Genomic DNA, 19,577 nt, shown 5'->3' with positions numbered 1-19,577 from the left:
GGGGGGGACACAGAACAAAACCAAACATACTGACAAAATAAGCGGGGGACTCGGAGTCAGGAGACAACAAGTTCCAACTCCAGTTCTGATCCTGGCCTGCTGTGTGACCGTGAGCAAGTCACTTAAGCTCTCTGGGCTTCAGTTTCCTCATCTGCAGCCCAGGAAGAGATGGTTGGCTCAGACCACGGACAGGGCGAGCGGAGCTAAGGTTACGATGATAATAATAATAGCATTTATTAAGCGCTTACTATATGCAAAGCACTGTTCTAAGCGCTGGGGAGGTTACAGAGTGATCAGGTTGTCCCACAGGGGGCTAACAGTCGTAATCCCCATTTTACAGATGAGGGAACCGAGGCCCAGAGAAGTGAAGCGACATGCCCAAAGTCTCACAGCAGTCAGCTGGCAGAGCCGGGACTTGAACCCATGACCTCTGACTCCAGAGCCCAGGCTCTTTCCACTGAGCCACGCGACGGGCAGGGAACAAGTCTGCCAACTCTGGTGTATTAAGACTCAATCAATCCATCCAATTTATTTTTAGACTGTGAGCCCACTGTTGGGTAGGGACTGTCTCTATATGTTGCCAATTTTGTACTTCCCAAGCGCTTAGTACAGTGCTCTGCACACAGTAAGCGCTCAATAAATACGATCGATGATTGATGATTGAGCCCTTGTTGGGTGCAGAGCATTGTACTAAGTGCTTGGGTGAGTACAATAGAGTTGGTACCCACACACCCTGTCCACAACGATCTTGCAGTCTCCCAAGCGCTTAGTACAGCGCTCTGCACTTAGTAAGTGCTCAGTAAATGCCACTGTTGATGGCGGTGATCCCTCGAAAGAAGTAAACATGGGAGGGAGTTTCAAAGTACCACTTGAACCATAAGAATGTAGGAATTTTTTTTTAACTGGCATTTCTATTTCTGGCTAAAATATGCAGTAAAATGATTTCAGCGGTATTAGGTAGTCTCTTTATTTGTATGTTTAATTTAAAAAGGAATTGAAATTTGAAGTGTGGGCAAAGCAGAGTTGGCACAGAATTAGAGAAGCGAGAAATAACCAATGTGCCGGGTTGGGGTTTCATAATATTCATTTTAGCGTGTGCCGGAGAAAGCGGAGTTTGTGCTCCAGTTTTCCAGACAGCACGGTTTTCTCCAAAGTGCACGCTGTTTAGAAAGTCGGTCCTGTCTTGAAGAGGAAAACCCTTCAGGCACTGACAGCCAGATTTTTACATCATAAAGTGAACTTATTTCCAAGCCCGATGACATTCAGTTATTCAAGTAGTAAAACAAACCCCAGCAAGACACATCTGCATTCACTTAGCTGGAGTATGCAATTTTAATAACCCAGAGAGGGTAAATTCCTTGACCCCCCTCGTTACCCACGGGAGTCAGTGACCAAATGGAGGATAAAAGTTAGATTTCTGATCTCTAGGTTCTTCCCTACAATTGTGTCCTCTCGAAGCGACTGGGTATTTATTGACAATGGCATCACCATTAGAATTGTTTTTAAAACAACAATCGATTGAGCACTGCTGCGTCCAGAGCACTGTATTAAGTGCTTGGGAGAGTACAATATAACAGACACCTTTCCTGCCCACAGTAAGTTTACAGTCTAGAGAGAAATTAGGCCCGGTGTAGTAATCCACTTGCAGGGGTGACCGCTAGTAATCCCTCCAAAGTTTGTTCTGCCTCCCAATCCACTTCTGTGCACTCTGTCTTCAGAGATTCATGAAAATCATCTAGAATATGCGAACTAGATCGCCGTAAACCTATTGAAGATGATAATTAAAATCTGTGTGCACCGAAAGAGGGAGTTCCAGTGATTTTGTAAGCCGGACAGAATTTCACGGGAAAAGGCAGAAAATTCAAGCTCTGGAGTATAGCTTCTAAATTCTAGTAACCAAAGGAGCTTGTAGTGTTGGAGGATTTAACTAAGTGATAACCCGAGTTGTAAAACGCTTCAGCCAGGAGTGTATTTTAAGGTAATCATCGCTCGGTTGATTACTGACTAAGCCCTCATTTCCGCGTTGCCCTGACTTGCTGCCTTTATTCAGTCCCCACCCCAACCCCACAGCACTCATGTCCGTATCTGTCATTTATTGATATCAACGTCTGTCTCCCCATCTCGACTGTAAGCCGGAGGAAGGGTCCCGATGGATGCCGAGAACTCCCTTTCTCCCGCCCCCGATCTCTGCACGTCCCCAGAGGGAAAGACCCGGCGACGTCGCCCCGTCCAGCCCCCTTAAAGAGAGCCCGCTCCGCCCTTCACGTTCTCCACGAATGTCTTTCAGACTTCTTGAAGAGGCCCCTGGAGAGTTACGTGAGGAAACTGCGGGTGCCAGTTCACGTGATTCGAATGGAGCAGCGCAGCGGGCTGATTCGAGCCCGATTGAAGGGGGCCGCTGCTTCCAAAGGCCGGGTCATCACCTTCCTGGACGCTCACTGCGAATGCACCGTAGGATGGCTCGAGCCGCTGTTAGCCAGAATCAAATTTGACAGGTATTTGGCCGGAAACTTGTAGCCTCCCGACCTCTTAGAAGGGGACTCCTTGTCTTCCTTGGTAGTATTGAGCGGAAACTTTCTCTCCATCAAGGTAGCTTTTGGGCTTTCTAAGGGATAGGTCAGAAGAATTGTAGTATTAATTATTAATGTCTGCCTCCCCCTCTTAGATTGCGAGCTTATTGTGGGCAGGGAATTCATTCATTCATTCATTCAATCGTATTTATTGAGCGCTTACCGTATGCAGAACACTGTACTAAGCGTTGGGAAGTACAAGCCGGCAACAGATAGAGACGGTCCCTACCCAACAACGGGCTCACGGTCTAGAAGGGGGAGGCAGACAACAGTCTTGTCGTTGTATTGTCCTCTCCCAAGCACCCAGTAGAGTGCTTTGCACCCAGTAAGCGCTCAGTAAATACGATCGAATGAATTGAATGGAAGGGAACTCTAGGGTTCAGTTTTGTATTGTTCTACTTGGATTAATACAACTGACCTTTTCTCTCAGGAGTTTTTAAATTGTGGTATCTTCAAATACCATGCGACAATCATCGTACTAAATGCTGGAGTAGGTACAGCACCATCACACGGGGCTCAAGCCTAAGTAGGAGAGAGAACAAGTATTGAATCCCCATTTTACAGATGAGGAAACTGAGGCCCAGAGAAGTTAAACGACTTGCCTAAAGCCACGCGGCAGGCAAATGATTCCCAGGCCTGTACTCTCTCCATTGAGCCCCTCTGCTGCTTTTTAGAAGTTGAGGCCACTGACTATCGCTAGTATATTAAATTACACCGGGAAAAATGGCCAGAGTTAGTATTCAAGTACCACAGTCGTTAAGTGAGTCTTCTCTTAAATGACTCTAACCTAATCGATCAGTGGTATTTGAGTGTTTGCTATGTGCAGAGCACTGTTCTAAGCCCTTGGAAATGTGTACTGCAACAAAATCGGCAGAAATGTCGCCTAATTAAGTGCTTGCTGATGTCAGAAGTCTTCTCCTATGACCATTCAGTTGAAGATACTGTGTAAAAGTGAAGAGTTCCTCTTTTCTTTTCGAGTTTGGCTTTTAGAAATCCTTTTTAATTAATTGATTTTGATGTACTTTTGGTTTTTTTTCTTAAAGGCGAACAGTAGTGTGTCCAATCATCGATGTAATCAGCGACGACACTTTTGAATACATGGCCGGCTCTGACATGACTTACGGTGGGTTCAACTGGAAATTGAATTTCCGGTGGTATCCCGTTCCCCAGAGAGAAATGGACCGAAGGAAAGGAGACAGGACTCTTCCTGTCAGGTATAGTAAAACGCATTTCACATTGCTAAAACATTGCCCGGAGGATTTCAACCTGAGGACTTTGGGATTTCAAGGCCAAAGTCAATCAGTCACAACAGTTATTGAGTGCTTACTGTGTGCAGAGCACTCTACGCTGAGCGCTTGGGAGAGTACAGTATACTGGAGTTTACAGTCTTAAGAGAGCTTACAGAGCTTAAATGTTAATGAAGATGAGAGAAAAACCCTGAGGGGTTTTGTTTTTTAACTTATCTCAAGGGCATCTTTCCTAACGATATTGTTAAGAACATGCTTTTGGGACTGTCTAAATGATGCAATAAAAGGAAAAAGACACATACACACACACATCTCCAAGAGCATCTCTATCACTTTCCAACCCCTAAGTGAATTGGCTGGTGCTTGTGTCATTATTAGTAGTAGTAATAACAGTAAGAATGATAATAATTTTGTTTCCATCTTCTGTACCTGCTGTAACTTTTGACCTTTTCAGGTGTGTGTATATTTAAACCCCAGTTTCCTTTTATCTTCTGTAGTTGATCATTGATCCTATTGATAGTTAAACCTGATATCCCATATGTGTAATTGCAGCAGCATACTCTCTCTAGATACACAGATGTGTGTGTGTGAGAGAGAGAGAAAGAGAGAGAGGAGAGAGAGAGAAAAGGAAAGGGAAGGAAAAGGGAAAGAAAAGAGAAGAGAAAAGGGAAAGAAAAGAGAAGAGAAAAGGGGAAGAGAAAAGAAAAGGAAGAAAAAAAAAAAGAAATATCTAAGGGACCAGGTCTTGTCTGGGAAAAAGCAGAATTCTGGCCAGACAACTGAGATACAGTCAAGTCCTAAAATATGAAATCATTAAATTGGTTAATTGTATTTATTGAGTGCTTACCGTGTGCAGAGCACTGTGGTAAGCGCTTGGACAAGTGCAGAACAGCAGAGTTGGTAGACACGTTTTCTGAGTGACTGATTGTGGCTCTGTAATCAACAGCATTTTTCCCTTTAAACCTAAATCCCTTTATTAATCATTTTCAGGACCCCAACAATGGCAGGAGGGCTTTTTTCAATAGATAGAGATTACTTTCAAGAAATAGGCACGTATGATGCTGGAATGGATATTTGGGGAGGAGAAAACCTAGAGATCTCCTTTAGGGTAAGTAGACCGGCTTTACTATTGAATACCTTTTTTTTTCTGTTTAGTGGTGTTCAGCGGTATCTTTCGGGTCTTTTTGGTGCTCAGACAACAATTTACTTCAAATGGCAATAGCAGTTGATTATTCACATTCTTGGTCTAAACGAGCAAATGAGAGGTCCTTATTTTCAGCAAGAGAAAACGGAAAGTGAGTTGTCTTTGGAGCCTTCAAGTCAAAAGAAGTCTTAAATAAGGAAAAAAAAAATCCCTTCAATCAAAAGAAGTCTTAAATAAGGAAAAAAAATCCTTTAAGGGAAAGGTGTGTGTTGTGTGTGTTTGTTATATGTTTGAACTGATCGTGGGTCTTAGGTTGCAAGCCTTTTGTCAGACAGAGACCGTGTCAAATATGATTATCTTAAATCTACCCAAATAGCTGTCAAATATGATTATCTTAAATCTACCCAAATAGCTTATTGTGCCACTCGGCATATAATAAGCACTTAATAAGTACCATAAATAGCACGGCTCTAGCGACGCTATAGGAAGGGCTAGGTGAACAAGCTTTCATTGGTCTTAGTGCTGCATGCTTGACGATGCAGCTGGTCGGGCGTGTTTGAATTTATCAGCCCGATTTTTTCCGTAAGTCAGCTTTTTTAAAAATCCACGTAGCTTTAAACTTATACAGGGGATCCCGGCTATTAGCGCTTCTGGAAACAGTCTTATGTCAGAGCCATGAAAAAGGCTTAGATCTGTTGGCTAATATGCAGACACTTCCAAGCTGGATTAGAAGGTGTTCTTCGAGTCCCAGCCTGTCCTTTTCATCAAAATACCGTTCGGACCACTCAAGAAATGATGGGTCTCTAAGATAACAAACCCCATCATCTCCGTCTTGTAAGAAAACATGGTGCAGTTGATACGGTCTCGGGAGAGGCAGATATTAATATAAATAAATAAATTATGGATATGTCAAAAATGTTGTGGGGCTGGGGGATGCAGAAGGGAGTGCGAAAGAGGGCTTAGTCTGGGAGGATGTGCCTCCAGTGAGGCTGGTTAAGACGATGGACTAGAAATCCATGGGGGTCTCCCCGCGCAGGTTCGAATCCTGCCGACTACGAACATTTTCTTTTAGACTGTGAGCCCACTGTTGGGTAGGGACTGTCCCTATATGTTGCCAACTTGTACTTCCCAAGCGCTTAGTACAGTGCTCTGCACACAGTAAGCGCTCAATAAATACGATTGATTGATTGATTTGAGTGCGGGAGAGAGTAATTGTCTATAGGACATGAAAAGGGAGGGCATTGACAGAACTGACTTGCCTAGGCAATAATAATAATAATAATGGTACTTGTTAAGCACTCACTGTGTGCAGAGCCCTGTTCTAAGCACTGGGGTTAATCAGGTTGGATACAGTCCCCATCCCACACGGGGCTCCCACTTTACAGATGAGGTGACTGAGACCCAAAGGAGTGAAATGACTCGCCCGGGGTTACACTGGAGATACGTGGCCGAGCCGGGATTAAAACCCAGGTCCTCCTGACTCGGGCAGCTAAACCATGCCGCTTCTACAAGTTAAGAAGTTAAGGCACGTGTTGGGGCTGGGATTTCGAACCCAACGTTAGTTACCATGAGGTGCTGGGCGACTCCCCACGTGTCGGCCAGAGGAACACGAAGATGAGCGATGGCAACCTCTCCAGGTTTTCCGGATTAAAGGAACCTGACTCTCCCGACACCTCAAATTCCGACTCGTTCAGCTAGGGGTAAAAAGTAATCTACCGAGCCTCCAGTGCCGCTTCCTAACGCATTCCCTGTTGTGTGTCACAGTCTCGCTTCGTTGGTTTTTCATTTTCAGATATGGCAGTGCGGGGGTACTTTGGAAATCGTGACCTGCTCACACGTCGGGCATGTGTTCCGAAAAGCTACCCCGTATACATTTCCAGGGGGAACAGGACAGATCATCAACAAAAACAACAGAAGGCTCGCCGAGGTGTGGATGGACGAGTTCAAGAATTTCTTCTATATCATTTCCCCGGGTCAGTAACGTTTCATATTTTGGACAGTGAATCCGCTCCCTTTTCTGAAATGGATGTCAGAAATGCCCTAGCCAGATGTGATGTGCTTTCACCCTGAAATTATAGGAAAGGAAAATATTCATTCGGCCGTATTTATTGAGCGCTTACCGTGTGCAGAGCACTGTACTAAGTGCTTGGGAAGTACAAGTTGGCAACATATAGAGACGGTCCCCACCCAACCGCGGGCTCACAGTCTAGAAGATGACTAAAATATGACTAAAACCGATCAGCAGAGATTGGTCTCTAATAGGGAAGGCCATCACGAAGTAAAAAGTTAACTTCCTTACTGTCTGTCTGACTCATACTAAGAGAAATATTTGCGACAAAATATGGACACATCTAGCTGTTTCTATAAGATGTGTGTTTTATGGATTTCCCACTGTCTCCTGGTGAACCAGTGCCAAGTTTTACTTCCAGCTTATTCTTCTGATTATTGTTGTGTTGTACTCTTCCAAGCGTTTTATGCACACCATAAGCACTCAATAAATACGACTGAATGGGTGGGTGGAGCAAAGGGCAAATAAAAATTCAAGGGTACATTTTAGCTAAACTTTATAAACAAAAAAAACTTAGTTCTCCATAGCATTTCAAATCAGTTCTGTCATTCCATCTTATTTTTCTAGTGAAAAAATCCTTAAAATTCGCACGAGCAGACTGGCCAAATGTTCTTTGCAGAGGTTAAGCGCTTCATGACAGCAGATCCTTCACCACAGAATTAAAGTTCCAGGATGTTGGGGCGGGAGAAACCAAAAGCTTCTAAGACCTGCCGGAGTGGATGAGAATGGCTATTTTTTCTGCGTTTCTTCAAATCACATGTTATAGGAGACACTGACATTGATATAAAATAAAATAATAGTTATGAGGGTGGTATTTGCTAGCACTTCCTATATGCTAAACACAGTGATGATAATAATAATAATAATAATAATAATAATAATAATAATGGTATTTAAGGGCTTACTACGTGGCAGGCACTGTACTAAGTACTGGGGTGGATCCAAGCAAAATGGGCTGGGCACAGTCCCTGTCCCACATGATGGTGATGGCATTTATTAAGCGCTTACTATGTGCAAAGCGCTGTTCCAAGCACTGGGGAGGTTACAAGGTAATCAGGTTGCCCCACGGGGGCTCACAGTCTCAATCCCCATTTTCCAGATGAGGTAACTGAGGCACAGTGAAGAGAAATGACTTGTCCAAAGTCACTCAGCTGACAATTGGCGGAGCCGGGATTTGAACCCCTGACCTCTGACTCCAAAGCCCGGGCTCTTTCCACTGAGCTACGCTGCTTGCTAGCAGTCTCAACCCCCATTTTACAGATGAGGGAACTGAGTCGCAGAAAAGTGAAGTGACTGGCCCAAGGTCACACAACAGGCAAGTGGCGGAGCCGGGATTAGAACATGACCTTCTGACTCCCACTCCGGGGACTTTATGCATTCATTCAGTCGTATTTATTGAGCGCTTACTGTGTGCAGAGCACTGTACTAAGCGCTTGGGAAGTACAAGTCGGCAACAGAGACAGTCCTTACCCAACGACGGGCTCACAGTCTTCCACTGCGCCATGGTGCAATACTGAGAGCTAGGGTAAATACAAGATAATCAGGTTGGATACATTCCCTGTCCCACGTGGGGCTCACAGTCTAAGTGGGAGGGAGAACAGGGATTGAATCCCCGTTTTACGGAGGAGACAACTGAGGCACAGAGGAGTTAAATGACGTGTCCATGGGCACCGGGCAGGGAAGTGGCAGAGCTGGGATGGGAACCCTGGTCCTCCGACTCCCGGCCCGGGCTCCTGCCACTAGGCCACCCAACTTCTCATTTTTTGTCATACAAGAAGGTCCGAAGAACCCGCCTGTGGTCCTAGGAACAGAATGGAGATCTCCCGATTCTTCCTCCGGTCCCGTACATATGAGACACTCTCTCTGACTTTGAAGATGTGATAATAATAATAATGAGGCATTTGTTAAGCGCTTACTATGTGCAACACACTGTTCTAAGCCCTGGGGAGGATACAAGGTGATCAGGTTGTCCCACGTGGGGCTCCCAGTCTTCATCCCCATTTTACAGATGAGGGAACTGAGGCATAGAGAAGTGACTTGCCCAAAGTCACACAGTCTCACGCAGGGGAGATGTGATCTCCCCCGAAACACACCAACCTTGCTTGGTTCTCTTTCAGAACCTAGCCGCCTGGCTCGGTGAAAAGAGCCCGGGCTTTGGGGTCAGAGGTCATGGGTTCAAATCCCGGCTCCGCCACTTGTCAGCTATGTGACTTTGGGCAAGTCACTTCACTTCTCTGGGCCTCAGTTACCTCATCTGGAAAATGGGGATTAAGACTGTGAGCCCCCCGTGGGACAACCTGATCACCTTGTAACCTCCCCAGCGCTTAGAATTGTGCTTTGCACATAGTAAGCACTTAATAAATGCCATCATCATTATTATTATTATTATTATTATTATTATTCCTCACTCATAGACAAAGCCTTCTATAGATATTGTAGCCTAAGGAAACGTTCAGTTCCTTGCTACAAATTAGGAAGGGTGAAGAAATGAATACAACCCCAAGAGAACATTTCCCAAGTATCATTCATCAGAATGCCACCTCCAAGGCGGCAGCGTGGCTCAGTGGAAAAGAGCCCGGGCTTTGGAGTCCGAGGTCATGGGTTCAAATCCCGGCTCTGCCACTTGTCAGCCGGGTGACTTTGGACTTCTCTGGGCCTCAGTTCCCTCATCTGTCAAATGGGGATGAAGAGTGTGAGCCCCCTGTGGGACAACCTGATCACCTTGTCACCTCCCTAGCGCTTAGAACAGTGCTTTGCACATAGTAAGTGCTTAATAAATGCCATTATTATTATTATTATTGTTATTATTATACTGATCATTTCTCTAGTGGCCCATCCTTTCTTTTCTTCTCTCTTGGCTGTCTCTCACTTGCAAAACACTTCCAGCTTTACTAAACTTCTTCCCTCCCAGAAATCTAGCCCAGTGAATTAAAAGGCCTAACTGCCTTTCTAATTGCCTAACTAGGAAGCAGTGTTGTCTAGTGGAAAGAGCCCGGGCTTGGGAGTCAGAGGACTTGGGTTCTAATCCCGGCTCCACCGCCTGGCTGTGGGGAGACCCTGGGCAAGCCCAAGGTCACCAAATTCACCTGTAAATGGCCTTATCTGTAAAACGGGGATTTAGACTTCTAAACCCTGTTTGGGACAGGGACCGTGCCCAGCTCAGTTTGCTTGTATCCACCCCAGTGCTCAGTGATAATAATAATAATAATGGTATTTGTTAAGCGCTTACTATGTGCGAAGCACTGTTCTAAGCGCTGGAGTTTCGGGCACATAGGAAGCGCCTAACAAATGCCACAATTCTAATCAGGGTCATTATCAGCTAAGATTAGAGGATTTTTAGATCGCTCGTGGACTGGCCAAATCAATCAATCAATCGTATTTATTGAGCGCTTACTGTGTGCAGAGCACTGTACTAAGCGCTTGGGAAGTACAAGTTGGCAACATATAGAGACGGTCCCTACAAGTCTAGAAGTAAGCCATCGTGATGGTCACGCATCTTTAATTGACGTTTGTTCAAGGTGACGGGTTCGGGCTGTGCGTCATTGAATCGGGGCAAGACTCAGTTACCTACGAAAGCGATTCCAAGATGAAATTTCCCCCGATTAGCCCAGTTTTCCCGGATCTTAAAATTTGGATAAGTTCAGGGGTGTAGGGCCGTGTGGGAACCTGGTTGTCAGCTAGAACTTGATGTTCATTTCAGTATTTCCTACCAACTTCCTGAATCCCTATCGCCTGAATTCATATGGTCTTCAAGTTGGGTCAGAACCAACTTCAATAATCTTGGGTAATCAAGTCAAAGACGATCATAACAAGAAAGTCAATGTTCAGAATATCCTGGGTTCGCGACCATGCTTTGGGGGTGACGGTTTTGGTTGTTTTCCATTCCCCCCTCTCCCCTCAAAAAAACCAAACATTATAGAATGGCAGTCACTGGAAGGAAAAGACCATATCTGTTAACTCGTTTTTATGGTGCTAATGTACACCACCAGGTATTTATGGATGCCTAACAGAAATTTTGATAAGGACAACTTAGCTATCTTTGGAAGAGAACCAAAATCAGTTTCCTCAAACGTGGTAAAATCAAGGAAGTCAGGAGAAGAAGCAGCTCTGCTTTCCTTACTTTGATATGTCTGTTGCCATGACCACGGTTTTTGAGACTACCGCTGAAAAACACTTTCATTGTTTAGTACTGACATTTAAAACTCTTATACAAATAACATCGTGGCTTACCGTAAACTCCAATTTAGAATTCAGGGTTGTAATTTGAATCACTGTTTGTGTACCGTTCTATTATATCAAAAGGGTAAGTTCTAATGGGGAAATGGGGAGCATGACCGGACTACACCCTTTCAAAATGCAGTTCCCCTACCTGTTCCAGGCTGTTCTTTGTCTTGTCACTGCCGACGTGCTGGAGATATTAGAGACATCTCATTGTTAATTTGAACATTCTTCTTCTCAGTTGCTCGTGCTATCGAGCCATTCTCGTCATTTTCATCATCATCATCATCAGTCATCATCAATCGTATTTATTGAGCGCTTACTATGTGCAGAGCACTGTACTAAGCGCTTGGGAAGTACAAATTGGCAACATATAGAGACAGTCCCTACCCAATAGTGGGCTCACAGTCTAAAAGGGGGAGACAGAGAACAAAACCAAACATACTAACAAAATAAAATAAATAGGATAGATATATACGAGTAAAATAAATAAATAAATAAATAAATAGAGTTATGAATATGTACAACCATATATACATATATGCATGATATACATATCATTTTGCCCTCATTGGAGCTTAAAAACATTTCTGTGTTGGTTTAAAGGTGCCTTCCATGGAATTACTTGTCACCTGTTAAATTTCTTCAGGAGAAAATTCATTTTTCAAGATGAGGGAGTTGAGGCAGAAGTTGTTGTCACCTCCAGTTTGTCTTGGCTCACCTTTCAAATCTCAGTCAGGAGGCTGAACGGCAAATCTTCATCTCTGGAACCAGCCTTTTAGGGATACAACTCTGAATTTATTTGTTCTGTCTTGCTAGTCCAAGAGATAAGCTGTGGATGCAAAAAAAAAAAAATAACGGTGGCTTTTAAGTCCCTAGTATGTACCAAACACTGTGCTAATCATTGGGGAAGACTCAGTAGCAATCCGATCAGGTACAGTCCATTTACTATTTGTCGTTGATGTTTGGAGCCGGTAGTAAGAAGCAGGGCAGTTTGGAGGAAAGCACAAAATTTGAGTCAAGAAGGCCGTAGGTTTCAGGATGTTCGTAAATCCACAAATCAGCTCTAGGATGCTCGACACGAGAACTTGAGTGGCTGCCTCAGTACTTTATTCTGAATTCTTTGATTGCGGTAACAGGTGAGCCGGCAGACCAATTTATCACTCCCTAAGGGTTAGGGAGGCCTATTTATTTGTTTTTAAAGGATATAATGCCCCTCTCATTCTCTACCTTGTTGGATTCAGTGTGTATATGGAAGTGTTCTCTCTCGTGAAATACGGACAATTTAACATCAACGGTTCTTCTCCACAGGAGTTACAAAGGTAGATTATGGGGACATATCATCAAGACTTGGCCTGAGACACAAACTACAATGCAAGCCCTTCTCTTGGTACCTCGAAAACGTTTATCCCGATTCCCAGATTCCACGGCACTATTTCTCTTTGGGAGAGGTAAAAGGCTTTTCCTCTTGTGTAAACCCTCTGCCTAACGCGGTAAGAATCAAAATTCCGACTTCAGGCACCCGAGAGCCAACTGTGCATTGAAACATCCCGATGCGTGTGTTTCTCATTAATATATGAAGACGTTCGACGTTTTCATCGGAGATGACAGAATTTATCCCGTTAAACTCTGCGAGCTAGTCATGTTGGTGCCCGGGTGACAGCAAATAGGTTCTAATCGTATTTGCTAAATAAATGACTTCCTTGAGTACCATTACAGCTGAAATATCTCCTAACGTATTCAGTATGCCTGGCGCTGTTTCTGTTGTCAGAGTTAATAAACCCACACATGGAGTTCTGATTAGACGACAGACTTTGGTGTGATGGTCATCACCGGCGTTCTCCATTCGTGCACGTGCCGGCATTTGCGCATCTCACCGCCCCATTGCTGATTGTCCTGCCACTTTGGCTGGATAATTCCTAAATTCCTTGCCGCCGTGGGGCTTGCCACCCTGGACATTTGGGTTGGCCTGTGATCACAGGTGTTCTGTCACCAGGGAGTTCCTTATTTCTCCTCCTCCCTCTCCCTTCTGCGGCCCGTATGCACTTAGTTCCTAAATGAGGATCAGCCTGGCTTAGTGGATGAAGCACAAGCCCGGGAGACAGAAAGACCAGGGTTCTGATCCTGCCAGACGGCCCTGCCACGTGTCAACAGCGTAACCGAGTCATTTCACTTCTCTGGGCCTCAGTTATCTCATCTGTAAAATGAGGATTTAGAGTGTGAGCCCCATGTGGAACTATGAATGGCTTGAATCTACCCCAGGCTTAAAGCAGTGCTTGGCACATAGCGCTTACCAAGTACCATAATTACTTTTATCATTGTTACCCTTTAAGCACTTGCTATTCATCCCCACCCTCGGCCCCGCAGCACTTACGTCCGTATTCGTAGTTTACTCTCTCCCTCTCTAGACTGTCAGTCTGTGGCTCAGGAACGTGCATACCAACTCTGTTCTATTCTGCTCTCCAGAGCGCTTAGTACAGTGCCCGGTACTAAGGTTTCATCCGTCCGGAAGGCCAGCGATATCTCGATTCCTCTCACACCTATTGTTCCTGTCCGTTTTCTCGGCAGATACGAAACGTGGAGACAAATCAGTGTCTGGATAACATGGCAAGGAAAGAGAATGAAAAAGTCGGGATTTTTAACTGCCACGGAATGGGGGGTAATCAGGTGAATGTTAGTTTCTTCGTAAAAGCGCGGAGGAAGGATTGGTCTGTCACCCGAGCGGCCTTTTTGCTGTAGGAAGAGAGAAGAGTGATTTGTAGCAAATTTAAATGTCCTGTATGGCTCATTTCTGTTGCAGAGTCAAAGGGTGCGTGTCAGCCTTTGTCAAAGAGGTGACAACCAGTGGCAAGTTGTTCTTTTAAGCACCCTGCAGAGAGGCTGTCATTATCTGCAACCCGTTCCCAGTTACCTGGCAATGTCTCTTCCCAGTCATTTTGTTCAGAGAATAGAAATGAGTGCGTGCCTCGGATTGGATTTTTTTTTTTTTTTTGCTTTCCTCTGTTGTTGTTTTTCTTCTTTTTTTTTTTTAACAAAGCCCCGCGTCGAAGGGCAACTTTGACGGTTTTGCCGCAAGGCTCAAAACCCTGTTGGTTCAGCTAAAAGCCGTCCTAATTCCCATTACCCCGGAGACCCGCCTGCGGTCAATTTGGTCAAAACGCCCCTGACACACCGCGGAAGCCGGGTGCTGAAACGGCTGTCGTATTTTCCAGGTGTTCTCCTACACTGCCAACAAAGAAATCCGAACGGATGATTTATGTTTGGACGTCTCCAAGCTTAACGGTCCAGTCACAATGCTCAAGTGCCACCACCTGAAAGGCAATCAGCTTTGGGAATACGATCCCACGGTGAGTCGTCCCATCGTAGGAGTCAGAGCCTAGGGACGTTTTCCTACAGGTTGCTTGGAGGACGGGAGATGGTTTTTGGAAGGATATTAGAAGGGCGCTCCTCTCCAGATGAAGATACGGGGAAAGGAGCCCAGGTGACTTAAGAACTAAACGAGCAGCGTGGCCGAGTGGAGACGGCACGGCCTTGGGGTTGGAAGGACCTGGGTTCTAAACCTGGTTGCTTGCGGTGTGACTTTGGGCAAGTCACTTGACTTCTCTGAGCCTCAGTTCCCTCATCTGTAAAATGGGGATTAAGAGTGTGAGCCCCGCATGGGACAGCCTGATCACCTTGTAACCTCCCCAGCGCTTAGAACAGTGCTTTGCACATAGTAAGCACTTAATAAATGCCAGCATTGTTATTATTATTATTATTATTATTCTCTGGGCTTCCATTTCCTTTACTGTAAAATGGGGTTATCTGTTCTTCCTCCTACTAAAACTGTGTACCCCATGTAGAGTAGGGACTGTCTGTGTATGTTGCCAACTTGTACTTCCCAAGCACTTAGTACAGTGCTCTGCACACAGTAAGCGCTCAATAAATACGATTGAATGAGTGAATGAATGTCCAAACTAATTAATTTGTATCTACCCCGGCCCCCGAGTTCTTTCGCTAGGTTCTGCTTCCTCTCTGTTTTCCCAGCCCATGGCAGTGGCCCTTAGAATATAAAACCCAGTAAAATGAGACCTCTTCCATTTGTCCTAGGAACCCCCCCTCCCCACCGCAAAAACTTCAGCACCAGAAGCGCTGGGGTTTTACTTGTAGCGTGGCCCTGACCTCTTAATAATAATGATGGTGTTTGTTCAGCGCTTACTATGTGCAAAGCACTGTTGTCCAAGGAATGGAGGGGATAGGTTGGATAGAAAGTGGAAGAAAGTGAAGCTGGGAAACGGGTTTATGGCCCTGGAGTAAAAGCCACATTCCTTCAGTCTTGCTGAAGTCAATGAGCACCTTCCCACGGCACCTGTATATATGTTTGTACAGATTTATTACTCCGTTCATTTTACTTGTCCATATTTCCTATTCTATTTATTTTGTGAATGATGTGCATCTCGCTTTACTTCTATTTATTCTGACGACCCGACACCCGTCCGCATGTTTTGTTGTGTTGTCCGTCTCCCCCTTCTAGACTGTGAGCCCGTTGTTGGGGAGGGACCGTCTCTGTATTCATTCATTCATTCATTCAGTCGTATTTATTGGGCGCTTACTCTGTGCAGAGCACTGTACTAAGCGCTTGGGAGGTCCAAGTTGGCAACATATAGAGACGGTCCCTACCCAGGAACGGGTTCACAGTCTAGAAGGGGGAGACAGACAACAAAACAAGTGGACGTGTGTCTCTCCCCGCACCCCAACGGGATGGAGGGCCGGGCTTTTATGTGACAGTTTCCTTCCCCGCCGCCCTGCGTTTTCTCTCTTTTCCTAACACGAGGGAGGGCCGTGCTTTTAAGTGGTGGTTTCTCTCTCTCTCCCTCTCCCTCACGCAGCCTAACGGGAGGACTGTTGCCGACTTGTACTTCCCAAGCGCTTAGTCCAGTGCTCTGCACGCAGTAAGCGCTCAGTAAATACGATTGAATGGGTGAATGAGCACGGGCCTAGGAATCCGAAGGTCATGGGTTCCAGTGTCGGTTCTGTCACTTGTCCGCCATGCCCCCTTCCTGTTTCACCTCACTACTCTCCTATTCCAACCCAGCCCTCACAATGGGCTCTTGTAATGCCACCCTTCTCACTGGACCGCCATCTCACCTGTCTCACCGCCTAGTTCTCGCCCACATCCTGCCTCGGGCCTGGAGCCTTCCCTCTTCGTATCCTACAGACAATAACTCTCCCCCCCGCCCCGTCTTCAAAGCCGTACCGAAAGCCCATCTCCTCCACGAGGCCCTCTCTGACTAAGCCCGGCTCCACCAGTTGTCAGCTGTGTGACTCTGGGCAAGTCACTTCACTTCTCTGGGCCTCAGTTCCCTCATCTGGAAAATAGGGAGGAAGACTGTGAGCCCCCCGTGGGACAACCTGATCACCTTGTAACCTCCCCAGCGCTTAGAACAGTGCTTTGCACATAGTAAGCGTTTAATAAATGCCATAATAATAATAATAATAATAAAAGCCCTCCGGTCGTCTTCTCGCACTCCGGTCTGCATCACCCTGCTTTCTTCGTTCGTCCCCCCGCCACAGCACTCTCATTCATTCATTCAATCAATCGTATTTATTGAGCGCTTACTGTGGGCAGAGCACTGGACTAAGCACTTGGAAAGTCCAGGTTGGCAACATCTAGAGACGGTCCCTACCCAACAGCGGGCTCATGGTCTAGAAGGGGGAGACAGACAACAAAACAAAACATACTAACAAAATAAAATAAATAGAAGAAATCTGTACAAGTAAAATAAATAGAGTAATAAATCCATACAAACATATATACAGGTGCTGTGGGGAGGGGAAGAGGTCAGGAGGAGGGGGAGAGGAAGGAGGGGGTACTTCTATCCGTACCTGCCATTTGTTTATTTCTATTAACGTCTGTCTTCCCCCTCTAGACTGTAAGGTCACGGTGGGCAGGGAATCTGTTATATCGTTGTATCGTACTCTCCCGAGTGCTTGGTACAGTGTCCCGCACACAGTAAGTGCCCAGTAAATACGGTCGACTGACTGACCGGCCTGAAGGGAGTGGGGACTTGGCACTGGGGAGATCCCGGCCGGGCCTGGCACTTCGTGAGGATCCTGGTACGTGGACAGGGAAGCAGCGTGGCTCAGTGGGAAGAGCCCGGGCTTTGGAGTCGGAGGTCATGGGTTCAAATCCCGGCTCCGCCAATCGTCAGCTGTGTGACTTTGGGCAAGTCGCTTCACTTCTCTGGGCCTCAGTTCCCTCATCTGGAAAATGGGGATGGAGACTGTGAGCCCCGCGTGGGACAACCTGATCACCTTGGATCCTCCCCCAGCGCTTAGAACAGTGCTTTGCACATAGTAAGTGCTTAGCAGATGCCATTATTATTATTATTATACCCACACTCCCACACCCGTTTGAGGCCATTGCCTGGAAGAGGATTGCGTCCTAATTCCCTCCTGCCCTCTAGGAGTTTAGAGTCTAAGCTGGGAGACACGTAACCCATAAATAAGATGAATTCGTGCACCTTTCTGCGGGCGGCCCCGCACTCTTCCTCACCTTCCCGACACCAAGGGCAGGGAAAGCCACCCAAGCCAGTAAAGTAAGCAGGGAGATTGTTTCCCATTTTAGAGACTCCCAAGGGTTTGGCACAATGTTCTGCACCCGGCATGACGGGCCGGATTCTTAAAGCCGGTGTTGGCCTGGTTTCAGAGTCAAGCATAGTCACCCACACCAACTGGGGTGTATTTTTAAAGAATAATAAGTCTTTCCAAAGGTCAGCTTTATGGTGTCCCTAAAGGAACGTGAATTTTCTTCCAGTTTGTTTTTTTTTTTAACTACAGTTGCTGATTTTGTCTCTCTCTCTCTCTCTCCCCCCACTGCCGCGGTCCTCCTAGAAATTAACCCTGCTGCATGTGAACAGTAATCAATGCCTGGACAAAGCCACGGAAGAGGACAGTCAGGTACCCAGCATCAGAGACTGCAACGGCAGCCGATCCCAGCAGTGGCTCCTCCGGAACGTGACCCTTCCGGAAATATTCTGAGGGGGTCCGAGTCCCAAAAGGGGAACGGAAAAAAAGGGATCGGCCGGGCTACCTCGGCAGACGTCTCCGCCACGTCCTTACAGAGCAAAAAAAAAAAAGAGAGAGGAAACGAACTTTCGGTTCCTGGAGAACGCAAGGTTTATCAGCCATGGAAACTGCCCCTTGCTTTTTCACTAGCCGTGAAACCAGCCTTTCCGATGTGGACGTGGACACACTTTATACTAGTGAAACTGTGCACACTGATGTTTACAAGATTGAAAGAGTCTTTCATCAAAGAATCATTGTAGAGAACGTTTAGACAATGAAAACCTAATCAGTGAAATCCGCTCTCTGGAGAGCCGCCTCATTAGAGTTCGCTTGCATGACAGTAACTTACGCGGGGAGTGCTGTCATAATGAAGAGGTTTCCAAGATTTTTTTTTCTCCCCCACCCCCCGGTTAGAATTGCTAACCGGGACGTTAAATATTGATACGAGAATAAATGGCACCGAAACGGAACCAGAATCGGCAAAATATCATTTTTACGGAAATATATTAAACAGGGTTTAAGGGAAATGAAGTCAGAACTATGAAAAGTACAATTTGTTATAGTAAAGTATCAAATTTATATGTAGATTTTATACCTCAATGGGGAGGGATTAACCAGTTCCAACAATATCTTCGTTTTCAGTTACGTGACAGTCACGGTTGCATTTTTATTTCCTGGGGTGCTGAAATTAAACTGAGCTGAAAAAATTTGGCTCTTGGAATGTCAGTTCATTTTTTTCCACTCTTTGTCCTTCCATTGGTTTGGAGGTTGTTGAAATTGTAGCGCCTTCATTTTTATTTTTATTTTTTTTTTCGCCTGCTAAAAAGCGGAGGCTTAACAGGGCTCACTTGTCTTTCCGGACCATCCATTTCAGTTGTTCCGAGGTCATCGGATTTGTGCAAAAGATTTCAACTTTTGCTTTTCTCGTCGTCTTAACCTGACTGATTAAACCTAGTGCCCAACATCCTACTACTGTACTACAGATTTGTTTTCACAGCAATAAATCTTTTGGCCTTGGTTTATTATTCCAGTCCACAAAAATGTTTGCAAATGTGATTTATTATTTGGGTAAGTGGAGGTTGATGTAGACGAAGGTTTTCTGGAAAATCTTTTTCACTCCGTACTCGTGGGCTTCTTTGTCAAGCGTATTTAGATTAGAGGGTCGAAATGTAATCTCGATCGACGTCTCTTGTCCCCGAGTAAAATCTGCAGGAAGATGGTTCATTTGGCAATGTAAAAATAAGGGCCCCAAAGAAATTCAGCTGTATCTTATTTTTTTGTTG

The 19,577-nt window shown here is 45.5% G+C and overlaps 1 protein-coding gene across 1 annotated transcript in view; it reads left to right on the top strand.

The window, feature by feature from the left end:
- GALNT1 (polypeptide N-acetylgalactosaminyltransferase 1) overlaps nucleotides 1-19,335 on the top strand; it is a 77,787-nt gene extending 58,452 nt beyond the window's left edge. Inside the window, exons 5-12 of the mRNA XM_038770340.1 lie at nucleotides 2,288-2,495; nucleotides 3,614-3,784; nucleotides 4,808-4,925; nucleotides 6,754-6,934; nucleotides 12,559-12,698; nucleotides 13,816-13,914; nucleotides 14,460-14,594; nucleotides 18,121-19,335. Coding sequence (XP_038626268.1) covers nucleotides 2,288-2,495; nucleotides 3,614-3,784; nucleotides 4,808-4,925; nucleotides 6,754-6,934; nucleotides 12,559-12,698; nucleotides 13,816-13,914; nucleotides 14,460-14,594; nucleotides 18,121-18,267 — 1,199 coding nt within the window. The 3' untranslated portion in view covers nucleotides 18,268-19,335. The remainder of the gene's footprint in view (nucleotides 1-2,287; nucleotides 2,496-3,613; nucleotides 3,785-4,807; nucleotides 4,926-6,753; nucleotides 6,935-12,558; nucleotides 12,699-13,815; nucleotides 13,915-14,459; nucleotides 14,595-18,120) is intronic.
- The last annotated feature ends 242 nt before the right edge of the window (nucleotides 19,336-19,577 follow it).

This window comes from Tachyglossus aculeatus, chromosome X3 (genome assembly GCF_015852505.1).
Source record: "Tachyglossus aculeatus isolate mTacAcu1 chromosome X3, mTacAcu1.pri, whole genome shotgun sequence".
In the NCBI taxonomy this organism is placed as follows: Eukaryota; Metazoa; Chordata; class Mammalia; order Monotremata; family Tachyglossidae; genus Tachyglossus; species Tachyglossus aculeatus.
Note: the sequence above shows the minus strand (reverse complement) of the source record. Positions and strands in the feature narration are given on the sequence as shown.